The 21,233-nt window shown below is 39.7% G+C and overlaps 1 protein-coding gene and 1 pseudogene across 1 annotated transcript; one reads left to right on the top strand and one right to left on the bottom strand.

Annotated features, from left to right (window-relative positions):
- Positions 1-1,352: 1,352 nt before the first annotated feature.
- Positions 1,353-20,533, bottom strand: LOC110289203 (uncharacterized). The gene is made up of 4 exons (XM_021155359.3): positions 20,195-20,533; positions 4,029-4,155; positions 3,762-3,822; positions 1,353-2,702 (listed from the first exon to the last, which is right to left on the bottom strand). Exons 1-4 carry the CDS (start codon positions 20,195-20,197, stop codon positions 1,487-1,489), a joined length of 1,407 nt encoding a protein of 468 aa, XP_021011018.1. The 5' UTR covers positions 20,198-20,533; the 3' UTR covers positions 1,353-1,486.
- LOC110289204 (ornithine decarboxylase pseudogene) lies at positions 11,835-13,230 on the top strand (annotated as a pseudogene).
- Positions 20,534-21,233: the final 700 nt, after the last annotated feature.

Here is a 21,233-nt window from a genome sequence, read left to right as displayed (position 1 = left end):
TTCACTTTGTATTTTATTATTTTGGCATTTATGGGGAGCCTAATTATCTGGCTTTGAAATGCCCAATATTAATACAGGCCCTCTACAGGAAAGGTGGAAAAAAAACTCTGATATTCTAGAAGACATGAATCTATATACTTACTTCCAGGCCAGCTAGAGATTCATGGTGAAACTAATCTTTAAAAAAATAATAATAAATTGAAAACAATAGAAAAGACAGAAAAAAAAAAAGGAAACTTGTCATAAAATTAGAAACAAATTTATTGAGTGCAACTAAACTGGAATAATGACAAAGATAGAAGCAAACTATTCAATCACTGGGGGTAATGACATATTTAGGTGGAAGGAAAGAGATAGATGCTAAGTAATCCATCCAAGCAGTATAAGAATTTTCCAGCCATCCCTCAAACCATACTCCATTCTTAGTTCCTCTGTCTCCTGCATTGTGCAAATGTTTCTTCAGCAGAAGCATTCTTCGACGGAGGACTCAATCTTACCCAGAATGTGATTACCCAGGAAATTTGAATTTCATGCAACCCACTGTTTCACTAATTGTTAGCCAAAGAAAAAGAAATATCTCTTTAGAATATCCTTAGTCTTCCCAGGGAAGCAGGTTACAAGGATTAATGAATGGGTGGGGACTGCCAGAGAAGGAGCACAGTGCTCTTACTGGCAGCTACATTGTAGTTGCCAAGAATAAAGAGTGGAAGACCTGGAGGGGTTGACCCATGACAGCTAAGTGGATGCAAAGAGCACAGTAGGAGCCAGCTTGTCCTCAGGTACACCCTGAGCATCTCCCTCTAGTCATTTGACCCTTTGGCTTTACAATCTGAAGCTCTTGCCCTCATATTTCTTCCATACCTCACACAGCTCTTTGCAAAAGCATGGTTGCTCCAGTCTTAGAGTGGCTGACTCCTGTTGAAGTCTTAGGATCTCCAGGAGTCCTCCTAACAGAATTTTACAGGCTTCAGAGAAGCAGAATATGATCCTGATCTGACAAGCCAATCTTCATCCCTGCATATTTTCTTTCTCTCCTTATGGGAAACAAACTCCAGCAGGCATACAATATACATATTTCCTTCTGGGCTTGCTCCCACAGCTCTCTTTTTTACCACTTTTGAGATAAACTGTCTTGTGGCATTGGCCAATTGCTCAGCCACTTTTTAAGACTTGTCAGTTTCTCTCCTGATCTTTCTTTTCACTCTTCTTCATTTTGTAGAGATTTGGGACTCTGAAATTTCTTTAAAGTGCCAAGGCTTCAGATACTTCTGATGCAATCAATCTTACATTTCTTCCAGATCATCAGGGCATAATAAAGAGGGATATAATAATGCCTGAATATGTTGGTGACACTAGTCAAATTTATTCCCCTGAATAAATAATCTTCTGTAACTTAATGGAAATGTATTGGCTAAATATCTTACCAAATTCTTTATAGTCATACAATCCCTTCAGTGTGAGTTTTATAACCACTCAAAACTACTGTTTATTTATAGGGTTTCTCTCTATTATGTGTTCTTTTATGTATTCTGAGATAACTGAGTTGTGAAAAAGTTTTACCACATTCATTACATTTGTAGGGCTTTTCAGCAGTATGTGTGCTTTTATGTATTTGAAGACTACCATATTGTGCAAAGGCTTTATTACATTGATCACACTTGTAAGGTTTCTCTCCAGTATGAATTCTTTCATGAATTTGAAGATGACTATGACGTGCAAAAGCTTTATGACACTGATTACATCCATAAGGTTTTTCTCCAGTATGTGTTCTTTTATGTATTCTGAGATGACCTTGTTGTGCAAAGGCTTTATCACATTCATCACATTTGTAGGGTTTCTCTCCAGTATGTGTTCTTTTATGTATTTGGAGACTATTGTGCCGTGTAAAGGCTTTACCACATTGATTACATTCATAGGGTTTCTCTGCTGTATGTGTCTTTTTATGTATACGGAGAGTACTGTGACTTGCAAAGGCTTTACCACATTGATTACATTCATAGGGTTTCTCTCCAGTATGTGTTCTTTTATGTATTCGGAGACTACTGTGACATATATAGGCTTTACCACATTGATTACATTCATAGGGTTTCTCTTTAGTATGTGTTCTTTTATGTATTTGTAGTGAACTACCTTGTGAAAAGGCTTTATCACATTGATTACATTTGTAGGGCTTCTCTCCAGTATGTGTTCTTTTATGTATTTGGAGATGACTGTGAGATGCAAAGGCTTGACCACATTGATTGCATTCATAGGGTTTCTCTCCAGTATGTGTTCTTTCATGTAATCGGAGATTTCCTTGACATGCAAAGGCTTGACCACACTGGTTACATTCATAGGGTTTCTCTCCAGTATGTGTTCTTTTATGTATTCGGAGATTACTGTGACATGCAAAAGCTTTACCACATTGATTACATTCGTGGGGTTTCTCTCCACTATGTATTCTTTTATGCTTTCGAAGGTAACTACAGTGTGCAAAGGATTTACCACACTGATTGCATTCATAAGGTTTCTCTCCAGCATGAATTCTTTCACGCCGTGGAAGATGATTGTGATGTGCAAAGGCTTTATCATGTTGAATACCTTCGTAGGGTTTCTCTCCAGTATGAATTTGGTGGAGTCTTTGAGTATGACTCTGATATGCAAATACTTTATTACATTGAGTATATACAGAAGGGTTTTCCCCAGTATGACTTCTTTCATGCCTGCAACGATAATCAAAACATGTGAAAGCTTTACCACATTCATTACACTAATTAATCTTTTTACCTCTACAAATGAGTTTTACACTGTATTCTAATGATAAAGAGGAATCAGATCTTAAGGTTTCCACATTTTGTTTCCATTCATGACGTTTCCATTCATTAAGGGTTAGTTTTGTGTTTCTGAAGATACCTGTGATGACAAGAGCATTATATTGCTCCCATTTATAATATCCTTTTTCTATATGAGATTTTTTTCATATTTGAAGAGAACTGGAAGAATGCAAAGCTTTACCACACTAATTCCTTTCATAAACTTCCCTAAAGTGTAAGTCTTCACATTCCTAGCACACAGGGATTTTTCTGCAGTGTCAGTTTCTGGTTATATTTCCAATAAAGTTGGAAAACAAATTAATTGTAAACTTTTACCACATCCAGAAAGTCCATTCAAAGTGGGGACTACTATAGATCTTCTAAGTCTACTGGACGAGAGGTACACTGCTTCTTTTAATATCCCTATACTCATACAGTTTGGTTCCACTGTGATCATATAGCTATTGAAAGAAGAATATCAAATGAAAGGTTTTCACATTGCATTCACATAATTTGATTTTTTTTTGTTGTTCTTCATACACATGTGGTACAGAGATTAAGGTTTCTCCACAACAACATTTCACTAAACTTAACAATACTATAAACACCAGCTTGACCATGGAATAGTTACTTATTCCAGGTGTTAGACATATGTTTACCACCTATTCAATGTATATACCTTTCCCAACATCTAAGTTGTATGAGATTAAACAGACAGGCAGTTCTACAACATAGTGGCTAAGGGGCGATTCAATTGGGGATATCTGTTAAGGCACTGTTTCCCTGTCTTCTTTCTTAGAGAAATGACTTGTAAACACAATCAAATATCTGACATTAAGGTACATAGCTTTGTGAAAATTTAAAAATTATTGATACACTTAAAATCGGGTTTTTTTTTCTTTACACTGTTGCTTTTCTTTAAAATTTTCTTAAGAGGCATATTCCTATCAGCCTGCACCTGAAAATTACCTCCCATGTCTTCTAGAACGTTGAAAATGTTCTTCAATATTACGGTCTTCCCAACTGTAACCTAAAATGGAGTACCAGAAAATGTATGACATATTATTGGAAATTTGGCAAAACTGAAGTTCCTATATAGTCAATGAACCTTACAAGCATGCTTGGTTTATTCACCTTATTTTTCGTCATCCTTGTTTGAAATTATAAAAGAGCATCAATAACAAAGAAACAGCTGTCCCCTTATTTTAAAATCCCAAATGAAATTCACTTTCTTACCTATAGCAGTGAGGTTTCTGTAGGTTTCCAGCATCACATCCTTGTAGAGCCTCTTCTGGGAAGGACTGAGCAAAGCCCACTCTTCTCCAGTGAAGTTTACATGCACATCATCATAGGTCATTCCATTCTAAAATACCCCATACATATGTAAAATAAAAAGCATGATGCTGACAACACTAATTGTATACTTCATTGGCAATATATTCATATCATTCTGGTGCTTCCTCGACTTATTTCCTGATTCAGTAGTTCTAATGTAATCACTAAGACATTTTAGAAGGAAACTAAATAATGAGGTTTACCTCTGTCATTTTTGAGCTCTCTGAATAGGGTATTTTTGCCTTACAAGGAAAATCCCAACTAACAAACATAAAGAGAGACAAATAGATGAAAAATACTAAGTAGACATTACAGAAATGGTATGAACAATTACTAAGTAGATACACACACACACAAAGTGATGGTCAAGCTAAGTGTATTGGCTTATGCCTTTAATCCCCGCACAAAGAAAGCAGAAGTAGGGTATTTCATTGAGTTGGATGCCAAGCTGGTCTATATAACAAGTTCCAAGACAGCCAGAGGTCTCCCTTACAAAATCAGTCAAACAAATAAAAAAGATAGAAAGACTTGGAGGTTTTTACTGAAGTTCCTCCAAGAAATTGTACATTCACTCCAGTTCTGTATTCATATTCCAGAAACCCAAGGTGCCCCAGTTTGAACTGTAACATAAAAAGGATCTTACTAAAAGGGACCACATGTTTAAACAGTAACTAATGAGTGGATGACAATATAAGCAATGTAAATGTTGATCAAAAATAAGAAGCATAGGGCAGAAGAGATTGATCCCCAGTGAAGAGCTCTTGCTGGTCTTGTTAACAATTGGGCTCATTTGCTAGTGCTTACATTTGGGCTCACAATTATCCATTATTCATAGTTCAGGTCTTCTGAGGCAAGGTCAGAACGACTCTGAGAACCTGGCACACATGAAGTGCATATTCATGCATACCGTCAAAATATCCAAACACATTCAAAATTAAAACCCAAGTATAAAGACGATTGCAAACTTACAATCTAATGACTCAATAGGCCTAGATAGTAGTAATGTCACACATACACGCTATCCTAAAAAATAGAATATACTCTGCCAAATTTCAAAATTCAAGATGTGTATGAAGATCAGTACAACAGCATATTCTTGATGTGTATATAAACCTACCTTCCAGGTTCATCAGCCAATAATATAAAAACAAAAAAGGGCCAGGGATGTTGTTCCACATTTAATACCAGTACTCTAGAGGCAGAGGCAGATGGATCTCTAAGTTTGATGTATCCCTGGTCTACATAGCTACTTTAAGGTCAGTTGGGGCTACTAAGTGAAACTTGATCTTCAAAAACACAAGCAACAAAATTAAAAACATAAAAATATCAGTCTAGCAAAATAGGTTAGCATGGAATAGCAATTCCCTCTATTGTATGTTAAATGAATTAGAGATAGAGTCTATAATGGTGAAGGCATGACTGTAAGAGACAGAACCTAACTGATCAGGTTCAACCACAACACAGTAGACACAAAGTACAGGAAATGGGTTGAGTGTATGAGCACTTCAATTCCATCCCCAAAAGGAATCTAGAAAGGTTGCTTCACAAAAGCTACCATAAGGTCCCCAAAGAAACAGACAAAGGAGAGACAAGCATCATCCCATGTTGAAACTGCATCGAGTAACTTCAATGATCTCAGTAGTCTACAATAGCCCACGCACTGTTCAAATGTCCAAAGTCTTTTCTGACACTCAAAACAATCTCTTGATTGCCACGTCTTGTAAAAATCAGAAAACCAGATACATCTTTTCAACATAAAATAGTTCAGAATACCCATTCCCATTCCAGTAGAGAGGAATGTGTAAATAGTGAGGGGAGATTGGACCAAAGCAAGAAACAAGCAGGACAAACACCAAATCCTGTATCATTGGCTCAGATACATGGAGCTTCAGTTTCAAAGGACTTGAACAACCTTGTCCCTGTGACATCTCATCCATCTTTCATTCTGGTTACTTCCACTATATTCATCTCTCCATGTTAGATTTCTCATAGTTTTGACTTCTGTGGTCTCAAAATTCAACTCAGGCTTTATCCTCACAGCCTCCTGCAATGAACTATGAGTTTCCTCACAGAGGTTCTGACTCTGCCAAACAGATGGCTGGAACAGTGTTGAATTGAAACCACATAGGAAAAAAAAAATCCATGACGTTAAAGTGTATGTCTTTCTTGCTTGTGGAACTAGTAGAACATGGGTGATAATGCCACATTTTACTTCTAACTTGGGATGGACCCTGCCCTGCTTGGACTATAATTGCAGCAGGTTTTAAAATATAAAGTTCCTTCTGGTGACTAGGAATCACTTTCCTTACTCTTTCCAGAAGAGAAGTCTTACAAGAGGGAATATTACCTTTAGGGTACCTTCATAGACTTCCAGTATAGAGCAAGGGCCTTCTCTTAAATGGTGATAACCTCCTTGCAAATTCCTGCATCTGTTTCAGAATTTGCCTGCCATCTGAAATTACCTAGTGCTGTTTTTCTCTACAGAACACACTTTGCATTTATTTCTGCCCTACTTATTGCTTTTCTTCACTGTAGTCCTGAAAGAGCCACCAGTAATAACCAACCAACAGTGTCAGGGTTTCTTCTAAGAAGTCACTTCTTTCTTTCTTTCTTTCTTTCTTTCTTTCTTTCTTTCTTTCTTTCTAAATTCTGCTTTACTCAATATCTCAGAGCATGGGCAGAATCAAAAAGATTTTGGACCAAAATATCACACAAATAATCTCCAGCTAAAGGTTTTTTGGAGTCTATTTTCAACTGAAATCTTATGACCACTGTATTACTCTCAACACTCCAATATTCCAGGTCCTCAAAGGACACCTGAGTAAGCTCTGGGTACTGCTTCACATGCCTTTGCCAGCTCAAGCCCTGATATTTTCCATATTCCTACAAATAAGAACGTTTACAGGTTATATCCAGGAGCAAAATCACATTTTGCTTACCATTTTTTGTTCTACTTTGCTTCTTTGATGCTGTGATTAAATCCTCTAACCAAAACCATCTCAAGTAATATGTGGATTTTTTTTTGTTGTTGTTGGATGGTTCTGTCAGATCACAGTCCATCATTTTGGGAGCTTAGGTTAAAAACACAAGCTAGAAATTGAACGTAAAAACCATGGAAGAACCTTTTTTACTGGCTTGCTCCCTTGCTTGGTAGCTGCCTTATGATCAGCTAGTTCTCTTACCTGGGCCAGGCCTATTTGGTTAGGGATATTGCTACTCTCAGTGGAAGAGCCTTCCCATATCGATCATCAATTAACACACTCTCTCACAGACATAGCAACCAACCATTCTGAGGGGGATGTATCCTCAGATGAGGCTCCCTCAGATGACTGGTGTTCTGAAATACTGAGAACTAAAGATAATGATGACATAATAATATATGAATAAGTTTTTAAAACCCCAAAATGTGTTAACTATATCAATCATGTGAGTAGCAAAACCCCAAACACTGATGACTACAGCAAGTGGAAAACACAGATTTACCAAGAAATGAGGAGAAGCAATCCTTTAGGTTCAAGAAGAGACACTTAAAATTGTTAGTCCCAGAAAGTTCCCCAAACTAGCAAACACTCAAAATATAATATAGTATATTTACAGAAGAAAAAATTGTATAAGTCTAAACAACAATATCATTATACAATTAATTATATCACACAATATAGATGGCATCACTGATAAAAGGAGACACAAAGACAGACCTATAAATATAACATAGTCCTTTAAAGAAGAAAGAAGGGTGGCAGTATAGTCAAAATAAAAAATCAAAGAAATCACTGGCCAGTACTCACCCTGTGCATGCTGCTTCTTTCCTTTACCAATAACAGAAAATGAACTGGGAGTGGAGGGCTATCCCAATTGCAGAGATTCAACTCCGGCATAAAATGGTTCAATATCATAGAAATAGTTTTGACTATTAAAAGTATGTCCTCTTATGATTAAAAAAAGGATGTCTGTTAGGATCACTTACAAACCATTTTATTCCCTATGATTGATATCTGGGTATAAGTCTACACATGTGTGAGGAAATACAAACTTTTAAAAAGTAAATTCAGCAAGCAGATTTTTATAGAAACACCGTGTTTGAGTTATATTCCTAAATAGTTTGGTTTGCACTGTTTTAGAAGTCATACATAAAAACTTATGAAAGCAAGTCTATCCCAATTTCTATCCTTATATTTGCGTGTGTGAGAAAGAATGTCTTCCATTGTGTGTACAGGTGACACACTAGAAAAGGAAGGGTCAGATTTCCTGGAGCAGGAGTAGCAGGTGTTTATAAGCTTCCCAACTTTGACTGCGTGTTGTTTACTGAACTCAGGTCAAAACCAAGAAAAATATTTGCTGAATGACCTATCAGCCCACATAGTACATTTTATCCAATAAGTCCTTCACAGATTAACAACAAAATTCTAAATATATGCACAATAAATAATAATAATAATAATAAGCCCTGGGAATCTGATGCCTCAGTATTAGGACACTGGGTATAGGACCAAGTAGAATACCTCCAGACCTTTGCCACTCCCCGTTACCTGAGATCTAATACTAAGGGTTTCTCCTAGTGATCAGCTTCCACTCCCCTATCCATGCCTCCAGTAGATACCACAGAACATCCCCATGGTATTGGCTGTTGGTTTGCTATCTACTGCTTTTATTATGTTTAGGTATGTGCCATGAATCCCTGGTCACTCCAAGACTTTAACATGAACTATCAGCAGTTGTCTTTTGTTGAAGACTTTTTCAGCATCTAATGAGATGATCATGTGGCTTTTTTTCATTGAGTTTATTTATATACTATATTACATGGATTTTTCACATTGAACTATCCCTGCATTCCTGGGATAAAGCATACTTGATCATGGTGACTGATAGTTTTAATGTGGTCTTGGATTCAGTTTGTGAAAATTTTATTGAGTATTTTTACATTGATATTCACAAGTGAAAGTGGATTGAAGTTCCCTTTCTTTATTGGGTCTTTGTATGGTATGGTATGGTATCAGAGGGACTGTGGCTTCATAGAATGAATTAGGTAGTATTCTTTCTGATTCTATTTTGTGGAAAAGTTTGAAGAGTATTGATATTAGGTCTTTGAAGGTCTCGTGGAATTCTGCACTGAATCCATCTAGAATTGGGCTTTTTTTTTTTCTTTTTCTTTTTCTTTTTTTTTTTTTTGGTTGGAGGGTTTATTATGACTATTTCTATTTATTTAGGAGTTATGGGACTCATTACATAATTTACTTGATCTTGATTTAACTTTTGTATGTGGTATTTGTCTATAAAATCATCCATTTCATCTAGATTTTCCAGTTTTGTAAAGTAGAGAACCATCTCATGGCAGTGAGGCACCAAGGCCTGATACTATTACTGCTGGTATGATGTGCTTACAGATGGGAGCCTAGTATGGCTGTCCTCTGAGAGGCCCTACCAGAGCTGACTGAGACAGAAGCAGATCCTTACACCCAACCATTGGATTGAAGTCAGGGACCCCATGGTTGAATTAGGGGAAGAATTAAGGAAGCTGAAAGGAAGAGTTACCCTATAGGATGACCAGCAGTCTCAACTAACCCAGACCCCAGAGAGATCCCAGAGACTGATAAAACAACCAGGAGCAAAGATGGGTCAGACCGAGACCCCTGGCACAAATATAGCAGAAGCCTGCCTATTCAGATCTCAGTATGAACAGATGTGCTTAATCCTTGAGCGACTTGAGGCCCCAGGGAAGAAGGAGGCCTGTAGGGGGGAGAGCACCCTCTTAGAGGCAAGGGGGAGGAAGAATAGGCTGAGGAACTGTGGAGAAGGGGTTGGTGGAACAACAACTAGAATGAAAAAAAGTAAAAATTATCAAATAGAGTTAGAAAGAAATCAGGCAAAGAACAACCTTCACAATACACTGAAATAAATACGTAAAATATGTTGGAGTAACTCTAAAAATGCATGTAAAAGACTTCTATGTTAAAAAAAGAAAAAACAGCCAGGCATGGTGGCGCATGCCTTTAATTCCAGTACTCGGGAGGCAGAGGCAGGTGGATTTCTGAGTTTGAGGCCATCCTGGTTTACAGAGTGAGTTCCAGGGCAGCCAGGGCTATACAGAGAAACCCTGTCTCGAAAAAACAAACAAACAAACAAAAAACAAAAACAAAAAAAAAGGAAAAAGAAAAAAGAAAAAAAAACCTACAAGTCTTTCAAAAAATAAATTGAAAAATTATCTGAAAACATAAAAATCTCTCATGTTCATGGATCAGTAGGATTAACAGATTAATGTCGGCCATCCTATCCAAAACAATCTACAGATTCAACATAGTCCCATCAAAATTCAAACAAAGTTGTTTACAGACTTTGAAAGAACAATCCCACCTTATATAAAATTACAAAAAAGAAAAAAGAAAAGAAAGAAAGAAAAGAAAAAAAAAAAGAAAAGAAAAAGAGGCTAAACCAATCCTGAGAAATAAAAGAACTGCACGGAATTGGTATGAAAACAGACACACTGCTCAATGGAATCAAACTTAAGATTCGGACATGAAACAAAACACCCATGGAAGGAGTTACAGAGACAAAGTTTCGAGCTGTGATGAAAGGATGGACCATCTAGAGACTACCGTATCCAGGGATCCATCCCATAAGCAGCTTCTAAACGCTGACACCATTGCATACACTAGCAAGATTTTGCTGAAAGGACCCAAATATAGCTGTCTCTTGTGAGACTATGTCGGGGCCTAGCAAACACAGGAGTGGATGCTCACAGTCAGCTATTGGAGTGTATCACAGGGCTCCCAATGGAGAAGCTAGAGAAAGTACCCAAGGAGCTAAAGGGATCTGCAACCCTATAGTTGGAACAACATGATGAACTAACCAGTACCCCGGAGCTCTTGTCTCTAGCTGCATATGTATCGAAAGATGGCCTAGTCGGCCATCACTGGAAAGAGAGGCCCATTGGACTTGTAAACTTTATATGCCCCAATATAGGGGAATGCAAGGGCCAAAAGAATGGGAATGGGTGGGTAGGGAAGTGGGGGGCGGTATGGGGGACTTTTGGGATAGCATTGGAAATGTAATTGAGGAAAATATGTAATAAAAAATATTAAATATTAAAAAAAAAAGATTCGGACATGATTCCACCCACATGAGAAATCCACAAATAGACAATCAAAAAAGAACAGCACCATCAACAAGTGGTGCTGGTTAAAGTGTATTCCTGCATATAGATGAACGTAAATCAATTTGTATTCATCACCATGTACAAAACTTAAGCCCAAGTGGAACAAAGACCTCAAAATAAGACCAGATACACTGAAATTAATAGAAAAGAAAGTAAGGAACAACCTTAAACACATGGCACAGGAAACAACCTTCTGAAGAGAACACCCATAGTGCAGGCACTAAGATCAAAATTTAATAAACAGGTTAGTCCCTGCAGCAGATGTTGCTGCCACCTCCACTGCTGTTGCAACCAACCTCCCTCAGCCCACAGCTCTGCATCTGCCGTGGCATGAAGAGGCGGCTGATGAGAGGGGGGAGCGGACGGACTGACGGGGTGCTTCTTGGGATTTGGCAGCAGCATCTCCATGGGTCTGGATAGCTGCGACACTGTGCTGTGAGTGTTTCCAGCACTCCAAGGAGACAGCATTAAGAGTTCTTAGATAAGTTGGTCTTGTGAGGAGCTGGGGATAATTTAATTCCATCTCTAGGTTTTCTGTAGGTACATGGAGAACCATGAGCAGCTTTACTAAGGAAGAGTTTGACTGCCACATCCTCTATGAAGGCTTTACTGCTAAGGACATTCTGAACCAAAAAAAAAAAAAAAAATCAATGACGTCTCTTCCTCTGATGATAAGGATGCTTTCTATGTTGTGGACCTCGGAGACATTCTTAAGCATCTGAGGTGGCTAAAAGCTCCTCCCCGTGTTACTCCCTTTTATGCTGTCAAGTGTAATGAGCAGAGCCATAGTGAGCACCCTAGCTGCCATTGGGACAGGATTTGACTGTGCAAGCAAGAGGGGAAATTCAGTTGGTACAAGGGCTTGGGGTGCCTCCAGAGAGGATTATCTATGCAAATCCTTGTAAACAAGTCTCTCAAATCAAGTATGCTGCCAGTAACCAAGTCCAGATGATGACTTTTGACAGTGAAATTGTATTGATGAAAGTCGCCAAAGCACATCCAAAGGCAAAGTTGGTTCTGCGGATTGCCACTGATGATTCCAAAGCAGTTTGTCGCCTCAGTGTTAAGTTTGGTGCCACACTCAAAACCAGCAGGCTTCTCTTGGAACGGGCAAAAGAGCTAAATATTGAAGTCACTGGTGTGAGCTTCCATGTGAGCAGTGGATGTACTGACCCCGAGACCTTCGTGCAGGCAGTGTCGGGATGCCCATTGTGTGTTTGACATGGGAACAGAAGTTGGTTTCAGCATGCATCTGCTTGATATTGGTGGTGGCTTTCCTGGATCTGAAGATACAACATTTATATTTGAAGAGATCACCAGTGTAATCAACCCAGCTCTGGACAAGTACTTCCCATCAGACTCTGGAGTGAGAATCATAGCTGAGCCAGGCAGATACTATGTCACATCAGCTTTCACGCTTGCCGTCAACATCATTGCCAAAAAAAAAAAAAAAAAAGTGTGGAAAGAACAGTACAGCTCTGATGATGATGACTCAAATAAGTAAACCTTCATGTATCATGTGAAGGATGGAGTATATGGATCATTTAACTGCATTCTTTATGATCATGCCCATGTGAAGGCCCTGCTGCAGAAGAGACCCAAGCCAGATGAGAAGTATTACTCATCCAGCATCTGGGGACCAACATGTGATGGCCTTGATTGGATCATTGAGCGCTGTAACCTGCCTGAAATGCATGTGGGTGATTGGATGCTGTTTGAGAACATGGGTGCATACACCACTGCTGCTTCTACTTTCAATGGGTTCCAGAGGCCAAACAACTACTCTGTAATGTCACGGCCAAAGTGGCAACCCATGAAGCAGATCCAGAGGCATGGCTTCCCATGGAAGTGGAGGAACAGGATGATGGCACTCTGCCCATGTCTTGTGCCTAGGAGAGTGGGATGGACCTTCACCCTGCAGCCTGTGCTTCTGCTACCATAAATGTGTAGATGCCATTCTTGTAGCTCTTACCTGCAAGTTTAGCTTGAATTAAGGCATTTGGGGGGACCAATTAACATAATTACTGCTAGTTTGGGATGTCTTTGTGAGAGTAGGGTTGGCACCAATGCAGTATGAAAGGCTAGGAGATGGGGTTCACACTGACTGTGTTCCTATGGAAACTTTGAATATTTGTTTTACATGGATTTTTATTCAATTTTCAGAAATGATAATAATGAGTGCCCCTCAGTTGCTGAGCAAGTGTTTGTAGCTTGTACATTGGCAGAATGGGCCAAAAGTGTATGTTGTGACCCATTTTGAAAATGAAGTAGCTTGAAATTTTAAAAAAAATTAATAAATAGAAAGTAATGACAAGCCAGGCGGTGGTGGCACACGCCTTTAATCCCAGCACTTGGGAGGCACAGGCAGGCGGATTTCTGAGTTCGAGGCCAGCCTGGTCTACAAAGTGAGTTCCAGGACGGCCAGGATTATACAGAGAAACCCTGTCTCAAAAAACCAAAAAAGAAAAAAAGAAAGTAATGAAAATTAAAACTACTTCAATGAGACAGAGAGACAGCCCAGGACATGGGAAAATATTTTGACCAATACTACAACAGACATAGGCCTAATATATAAAACATGGGGGTGGGGGAACCTCAAGAAACTACAGGTTCAAAACGTTAAAAAGTCCTAACCCAAAACATCCAGGAAATCCAGGATACAATGAAAAGACCAAATGTAAGAGTAACTGGAATACAGGAGAATGAAGATTCCCAGCTGTACTGGCTAGTCAAGTGTCAACTTGACACAGCTGGAGTTATCACAGAGAAAGGAGCTTCAGTTGAGGAAATGTCTCCATGAGATCCCACTGTAAGACCTTTCCTCAATTAGTGATCAAGGGGGAAAGGCCCCTTGTGGGTGGGACCATCTCTGGGCTGGTAGTCTTGGATTCTATAAGACAGCAGGCTTAGCAAGCCAGGAGAAGCAAGCCAGTAAGGAACATCCCTCCATGGCTGCTGCATCAGCTCCTGATTTCTGACCTGCTTGAGTTCCAGTCCTGACTTCCTTAGTGATGAACAGTGGTATGGAAGTGTAAGCTGAATAAACACTTTCCTCCCCAACTTGCTTCTTGGTCATGATGTTTGTGTAGGAATAGAAACCCTAAGACACCAGCTCAAAGGACCTGAAAATATCTTCAACAAAATCATAGAAGAAAACTTCCCCAACCTAAAGAAGGCAATGGCCATAAAAGTAGAAGAAGCCCATAGAATAAGCCCAAATAAATGGGACCAGAAAAGAAAAACCTCTCATCACATAATACTCAAAATACTAAATGCACAGTACAAAGAAGGAATATTAAAAGCTGCAATGGAAAAGAGTCAAGTAACATGCAAAGGTAGACCTATCAGAATTACACCACACTTCTCAACAGGGACACTAAAAGCCAAAAGAGCCTGGTCAGAGGTCATGCAGACTCTAAGAGAACAGAAATGACAGCCCAGGCTACTATACCTAGGAATACTCTCAATCAATATAGAGATATGAGATGGAGAAAATAAAATAGTTTATAAAAAAATAAAGTATGGAGAAAGCAAAATATTCTTAAACAAAACCAAATTAAGAAAGTATCTATCTACCAATCCAGGCCTACAGAGAATTCCAGAAGGAGAACTCTAACACAAGGAGGGTACCTACACCAAAGAAAAAAGATATTAATCATCTCACAACAAAGCCAAAAGCAGAGAACCACATGCACACAATGCCACCTACAAAAACAAACATAACAGGAACTAACAATCATCTGTCTTTAATATCTGTAAAATCAGTGGGTTCAATTCCCCAATAAAAAGACATAAACTAACATAAGACTGGATATGCAACCAGGATCTAAAATTTTGCTGAAAACAAGAAACACACATGAATAACAAAGACAGACAATATCTCAGATTAAAAGGCAGGAAAAAGGTCTTATAAGAAAATGGTTACAAGATACAAGCTAGAGTTGCCATTCTAATATCCAATAAAATAGACTTTCAACACAAAGTTATCAAGTATGATAAGGATGAATACTTCATATTCATCAAAGGGAAAAATCCACCAAGAGAAAGTCTCAATTCTGAACATGTATACCCCAAATGCAAAGGCACCTACATTCATAAAAGAAACTTTACTAAAGTTCAAAACACATTGAACCCCACACAATAATAGTGGGAGACTTCAACACCTCACTCTCACTAATGGACAGATCATGGAAAGAGAGACATAGTGAAATAGAGGTTATGAACCAAATGGACTTAAAAGATATCTACAGAACATTTCACCCGTGGTTGCCTTATACAGTGTCCATATGAGGTCTATTGCCTCATCTTTTCATGTCTTGTTTATTCTCGTTTTCCTGTGCCTTCTTGGAGACCCACCCTATTCTGAAAAGGAAACAGAGTTGGAGGAGTAGATCTGAGGAAGAGGAAGTGAAGAAGGGGTTTGGGTTAGCTTTGAGGAGTGGACATGGTCAATATGTTGTATGAGAGAAGAATACATTTCAGTTAAAAAATTCATTCAATATGAATAGATGAAAATACAAAGAAGGGAAGCAACAACAAACAAAGAAAAGCAAACATCCAAGGCAGGGAAATCATGATTTTGATAGATATAATTTTTATTCTGTTTGTGCAAAGGGTGACCATCACACAGGAATTCATAACAAGCTCATTCATGGGCTCTGTCCAGATGTATGATATCAGAAGTTTTACTGTCAGCAATGTGAAATATATACCATGCAAGAAATAAACCCACTTATTTTTTTCATTATCATCCACTAGTGTGGATTGTGGAATTACAGAGGTTCCTGCACATTTAATAAACAAAAGAGTATCCTTCCTTTTATTTAAGGAAAGGTAATGCTTGAATAACTGTTCAAATAATACAAATACATATGTAATGTTACACAGTAGAGCTACCTTAACTATATAATACAGTATATTTTATATATACAAAGTGATATATAAAAATGTTTAAATATAGCTGGGCGTGGTGGTGCACGCCTTTAATCCCAGTACTCGGGAGCCAGAGGCAGGTGGATTTCTGAGTTCGAGGCCAGCCTGGTCTACAAAGTGAGTGCCAGGACAGCCAGGGCTATACAGAGAAACCGTGTCTCGAAAAACCAAAAAAAATAAATAAAAAGTTTAAATATATCTTCCAAAGTAAAAGTAAAAGTGCTAACCGCTAAGGTGGGTAATTTCATCTTAGAAAAAAAAAAAAGAAATGTATCATTTGTCTAAGACTATTACATTTTTGATAAATTATAATTTATTGTCATTATTAAAATACAAACAAATGACTCAGTCTGATTCTTAACCTCATTTTTACTTTTTCCTGCAGTATGATTTGTTGGGTTTCAGACCCTGGACAAGCAGTTGAGGTGCCTGTTTAACACACCAAAATGGACCTGGCATCTAGGTTCTCCCAGCATCCCTCACTCTCTACCTGTTACAGGGCATGGCTGCCATGCACCATCCTCTAAGATGAACTTCTCCTGCCCCAGAAACTCTTCCTTCTTTGCTCCCTTGGCATTTTCTCCATCCTATGTGTGCACCAACTTTCTCCCTTTCTCTTCCCTGTCCCCTCTGTGTCCCTTTCTGCAACAATTTCACTGATCTTCTATATGGTCTGTGAATTCACCCAACAGCTATTTCCCAGAGCAGACAGGACCCTGAGCAATGTGAGGACAGGGAGGAGTCAGAAGATGCAGCTATTCTAGAATTAATACACCTTCCCAGAGAGAAATGAATACACACACAGTTTAAAGAATAATTAAGAAACATCTCTTGGGCTGGAGAGATGGCTCAGAGGTTAAGAGCACTGACTGCTCTTCCAGAGGTCCTGAGTTCAATTCACAGCAACCACATGGTGGCTCACAACATCTGTAATGGGATCCGATGACCTCTTCTGGTGTGTCTGAAGACAGCGACAGTGTACTCACATACATGAAATAAATAAATAAATAAATAAAGATAAAAAGAAAGAGGGGGCTGGATAAATAAATCACTGGTTAAGAGCATGGGCTGCTCTTCCGGAGGATGCAGATTCAATTCCCAGCCCCATGTGGAAGCTCACAATTGTAACTGACTTCAATTTGAAATGATCCAAAACACTTACACAGATATACATGCAAGAAAGGACGAAAGGAAGAAAGGAAAAAAGGAAAAAAGGAAGAAACAAAGTAAGAAAGAAAGAAAGAAAGAAAGAAAGAAAGAAAGAAAGAAAGAAAGAAAGAAAGAAACTCTTTAATGACAGCAAGCAGTCAGCTCTGGCTAATGCTCAAATAGGAGACCACTGAGAACAAGTTTCATATGTCCTATATGCTGTCAATCTTACATCTCTTTTAGGTTCAGTCCCCATGTTATGTTATGTTTTGAACAATTTAAATATGGACAAGAGACTGTAAGTCTAGCCACACCCATCACAGATGGGAGATTTACACAGCAAAAATATTCCCATAATCTTTTTTTGTAAATCTCAATTGTTCTATTTTACCAATAGAAGCCCAGCAGCCAGATGCTGGGGTGAAAGTCTGCCAATCAGACAGGCAGAGAGAGCACCCAATTGACCGTTCTCCTCAGCAGATGCCCTACCAAGAATGCCCCTCTCTCATACTACCACAAAAAAAAGAACCAAAAAAAAAAAAAACCTTCTAATGCACCTCCCTTCTAATCTCTGCGCATCTCTATCCATCTCCATGACTCCTTCTAACTCTTTATTGTTTTTTCTTATTAATCCTATTTGCACTTCCTGTCAACTGGTTACTTGCTCTGACTCTTAACCTATGGTTTGTAAATCCTGTTTACAAAATTCAAGCAGAAAGCTCCTGAATTAAAGGTGTGTGTTAAAGTTGAGCCACAGTACAATTAAAAGTAGATTTTACCAGTGAATAACACAATCTCAGGGTTCACAATAAGAACAAATAACCTGCAACACAGAATTATTCCTTTTTTCTTTTTTTTTCTTTTTTGGTTTTTCGAGACATGGTTTCTCTGTATAGCTCTGGCTGTCCTGGAACTCACTCTGTAGACCAGGCTGGCCTCAAACTCAGATATCCGCCTGCCTTTGTCTCCCAAGTGCTGGGATTAAAGGCATGTGCCACCACCACCCGGCTCAGAATTATTTTTTAAGTACACCAGTGCTATCTAATAATCAGTGACAGGGTCCTAAGTTGAAGGTCCCAGAGGATGAGAAAGTTAGAAAAAGTTGAAAGGAGCAAAGACAAAAGCTGGGGGGGGGGGGGGAGTTGGGGGTTGTCTCTGCAAGCTGTCTTATGCCAAGTAAGCTTAAGAAGAATAGCAAAGAAATGGGAAACTTCTATGAAGTCAGCACAAACTACCATACAATGGGACAAACTCAAGGAGAGTCTAATAACATAATACTGTACAAAGGAACGCAGGGTATCTCAAAGGCATTACTTAAACCCTACAGATGCCTTGAGACTGATCACCACAGCCCCACAAAGTGAGAAGAGTTGGGTTCTCAGGATCTGAAGTAACCCCTCCCCAGAGGCCTCCTCAGATCATTATGACCTCTCTCAAGCATCTTCCTTGCTCTAGAAAAGGAGCCCTTCCAATGGGGTTGCAATACCCTTCAGCTCCTTCAGTCCTTCCCCTAACTCTTCTATTGGGGTCTGCGGACTCAGTCAAATAGAAAGAATAACACTATCAACTAACTAGACACCTCAGAGCTCCAGAGACTAAACCACCAACCAAAGAGTATTCATGAGTGGGTCCAGGGCTCCTGCTACATATGTACCAGAGAACTGCCCTATCTGGCATCAATGGCAGCTGCGGAGCTTGGTCCTGTGGAGGTTTGTTGCCCCAGCAAAGGGGGAGGTGGGAGTGGGGGACTGAGGGGGGGTGGGAACACCATCTTAGAGGCAAAAGTGGGGAGTTTATGAAAGAGAGACCAGGAAGGGGGACAACATTTGAAATGTAAATAAGTAAAATAATTAATAATAATAATAAAAGGGAGAAAAAGAAGAAGAAAAGGAGTTCTATTTTACTCCCAATACATGAGGGCGTACCTGGCTCTGTCAAGCATGTTCCTGGGTTTGAGAAAGAGCTATGCCATTTTCTATACATGAGGGCCTCACAGAAAGCCTTGCGTGATCAAGCCAGGCCTGGACCCAACAGTGTTTTCCCTTTTCAAAAGGTTGCCAGCCGGTGTTCTCCTGCGAATATGGCAGAACTATGCTTTTTCTCAAGAAGAAAACTAGCAGCACTTTGTGGTAAACAGCCTTTAATGTTGATTGGGACTCTATAGTGCTCCCCTGAGCAGCCAGTTCTTTGCTATGAGGATGGTCCTAGTGGCTGGTTGTCAATCAGAGTAGCCTCCTTTGTTATGCACTGGAGCAAATTTCTGGACAATCCTAGTGAACAAATATATCTGTCCTAGCATCCTGATCGCTAACGGGTCTGGTTAGCATGCTACTTATCTGTAGGGTGTCTCAGAGGCATTCCTCCCTCAGCTAAACTCTACTTGCTGTCGCTTACTATCTCCTAAGCATTGGTAAATCCTTTAACATCATCAATTCTACTCTTCATCACAGTTTGATATTGGAGTGCTACCCAACAGGAGATGCCTTTTACAACCTCTACAAGATTAACTCCAATTAGGTCTTACAGCTAAATGTTAAATGATTGGGGAGTTAAATTTTAGAAGTAGAGAAACTAGGCCTCTCTGAGTTTGACATCCTGCTAAGGATGTTTCCACACTCAAGTCTCTGAGCCAGATGCTTTGAGCAGCCGCCCTCATAGTGAAGTTATTCACAGCCCACCGCTGGGTTCAGGGAATGGCTAGGACAAAAAAGGAAGTAACAGGTGATCAGATCTGGCCACACTTACCACCCAGACCCAGGGACAAGCCACCATACCAGCTCCTGCTACACAACTGCCTGCTCCTCCCCGCTGTGGGCAGTGGCTCTGCACTCACCATGTCGCGAACTAGGAACTTGCTAGACTTCCCTCACAGCACCAAGGAGCAGCACTTAGAGAAAAACAATCAGAACTTTTCCAGCCCGCTCCGCTACAGAGCTGAAGCTGCGGCAAGGCACCCGGAAGATCCCGCCTCCTTTTCTGACTGGCAGGTCCACTTCAAAGCTCTGATTGGCCATTAAGTCTTGAGTAACGTGAATACCTCCCTGAGGGTTAGGGTGTGCAGATGGGACTCCGCATAATGGTTGCTGCCCAGATCTTCCAGTACAGTACCAGACCTTTTCCAGATACACAGAGATTTGCATTTCAGTAGCACTTGTGTCTGTATTCTACCCGTCTGTCTTTCCATCCGGCACCGGGAAGGACCACCTCAGCTCCTGCCGCTCAGCTTGCCTGCTCCTCCCCTTGTAAACAATGACCCTGCGCTTTCTAAGTCGTGGAATCTGGAGCTTGCTTGAACTACCTTTATTCATTAGGTACTTCCCTTTCTTCCTCCGGAAATAAGGGTGGATATGTAATGGAAATCAAGCTTGAAATTGTAATTCCCAAATTTGACCTGTAAGCCTTACCTGTCCAGGAACCAGATTACTTCTATGAATGCTGGGAATTGTAGTTCTTTGTAAGTAACAAGTCCTCGTGGGAAAGTGCGGTGGCCAAATTGATTATCTGTATAAACCCCTACAACATGTGACCGGGGGCTATCCCAGCTGGGAAATTCTGTGGATATTTCTGATCCAGATCCACCTCTTGGTCAGTACTTAATATTTAATAAACGGTTGCTTTAAATTTGGACGGAAATGGTTGATTTCGTTTTCCAGTAAAACTCAGCTTTAAGGTATGGAGGCGCATAAAGAGATAATGGCCCCAAATTCGCTCTTCATTCCGGATAATCGAGGGGTGGGCTGACCCAGCCAAGGTCTCCGGGAAATGCGTTCCCTCTGCAGACTCCCCGGGTGAATGGCAGACTCGGAGAAAAACAGTAAGCTTCCTGTTGGCTCCTGGATTCTGGTTAAGGGGATGGAGTTTGTACACCCGTT

The sequence above is a fragment of the Mus caroli genome, unplaced genomic scaffold, assembly GCF_978045245.1.
Source record: "Mus caroli unplaced genomic scaffold, Mus_caroli_1 scaffold_8, whole genome shotgun sequence".
Classification (NCBI taxonomy): domain Eukaryota; kingdom Metazoa; phylum Chordata; class Mammalia; order Rodentia; family Muridae; genus Mus; species Mus caroli.
Note: the sequence above shows the minus strand (reverse complement) of the source record. Positions and strands in the feature narration are given on the sequence as shown.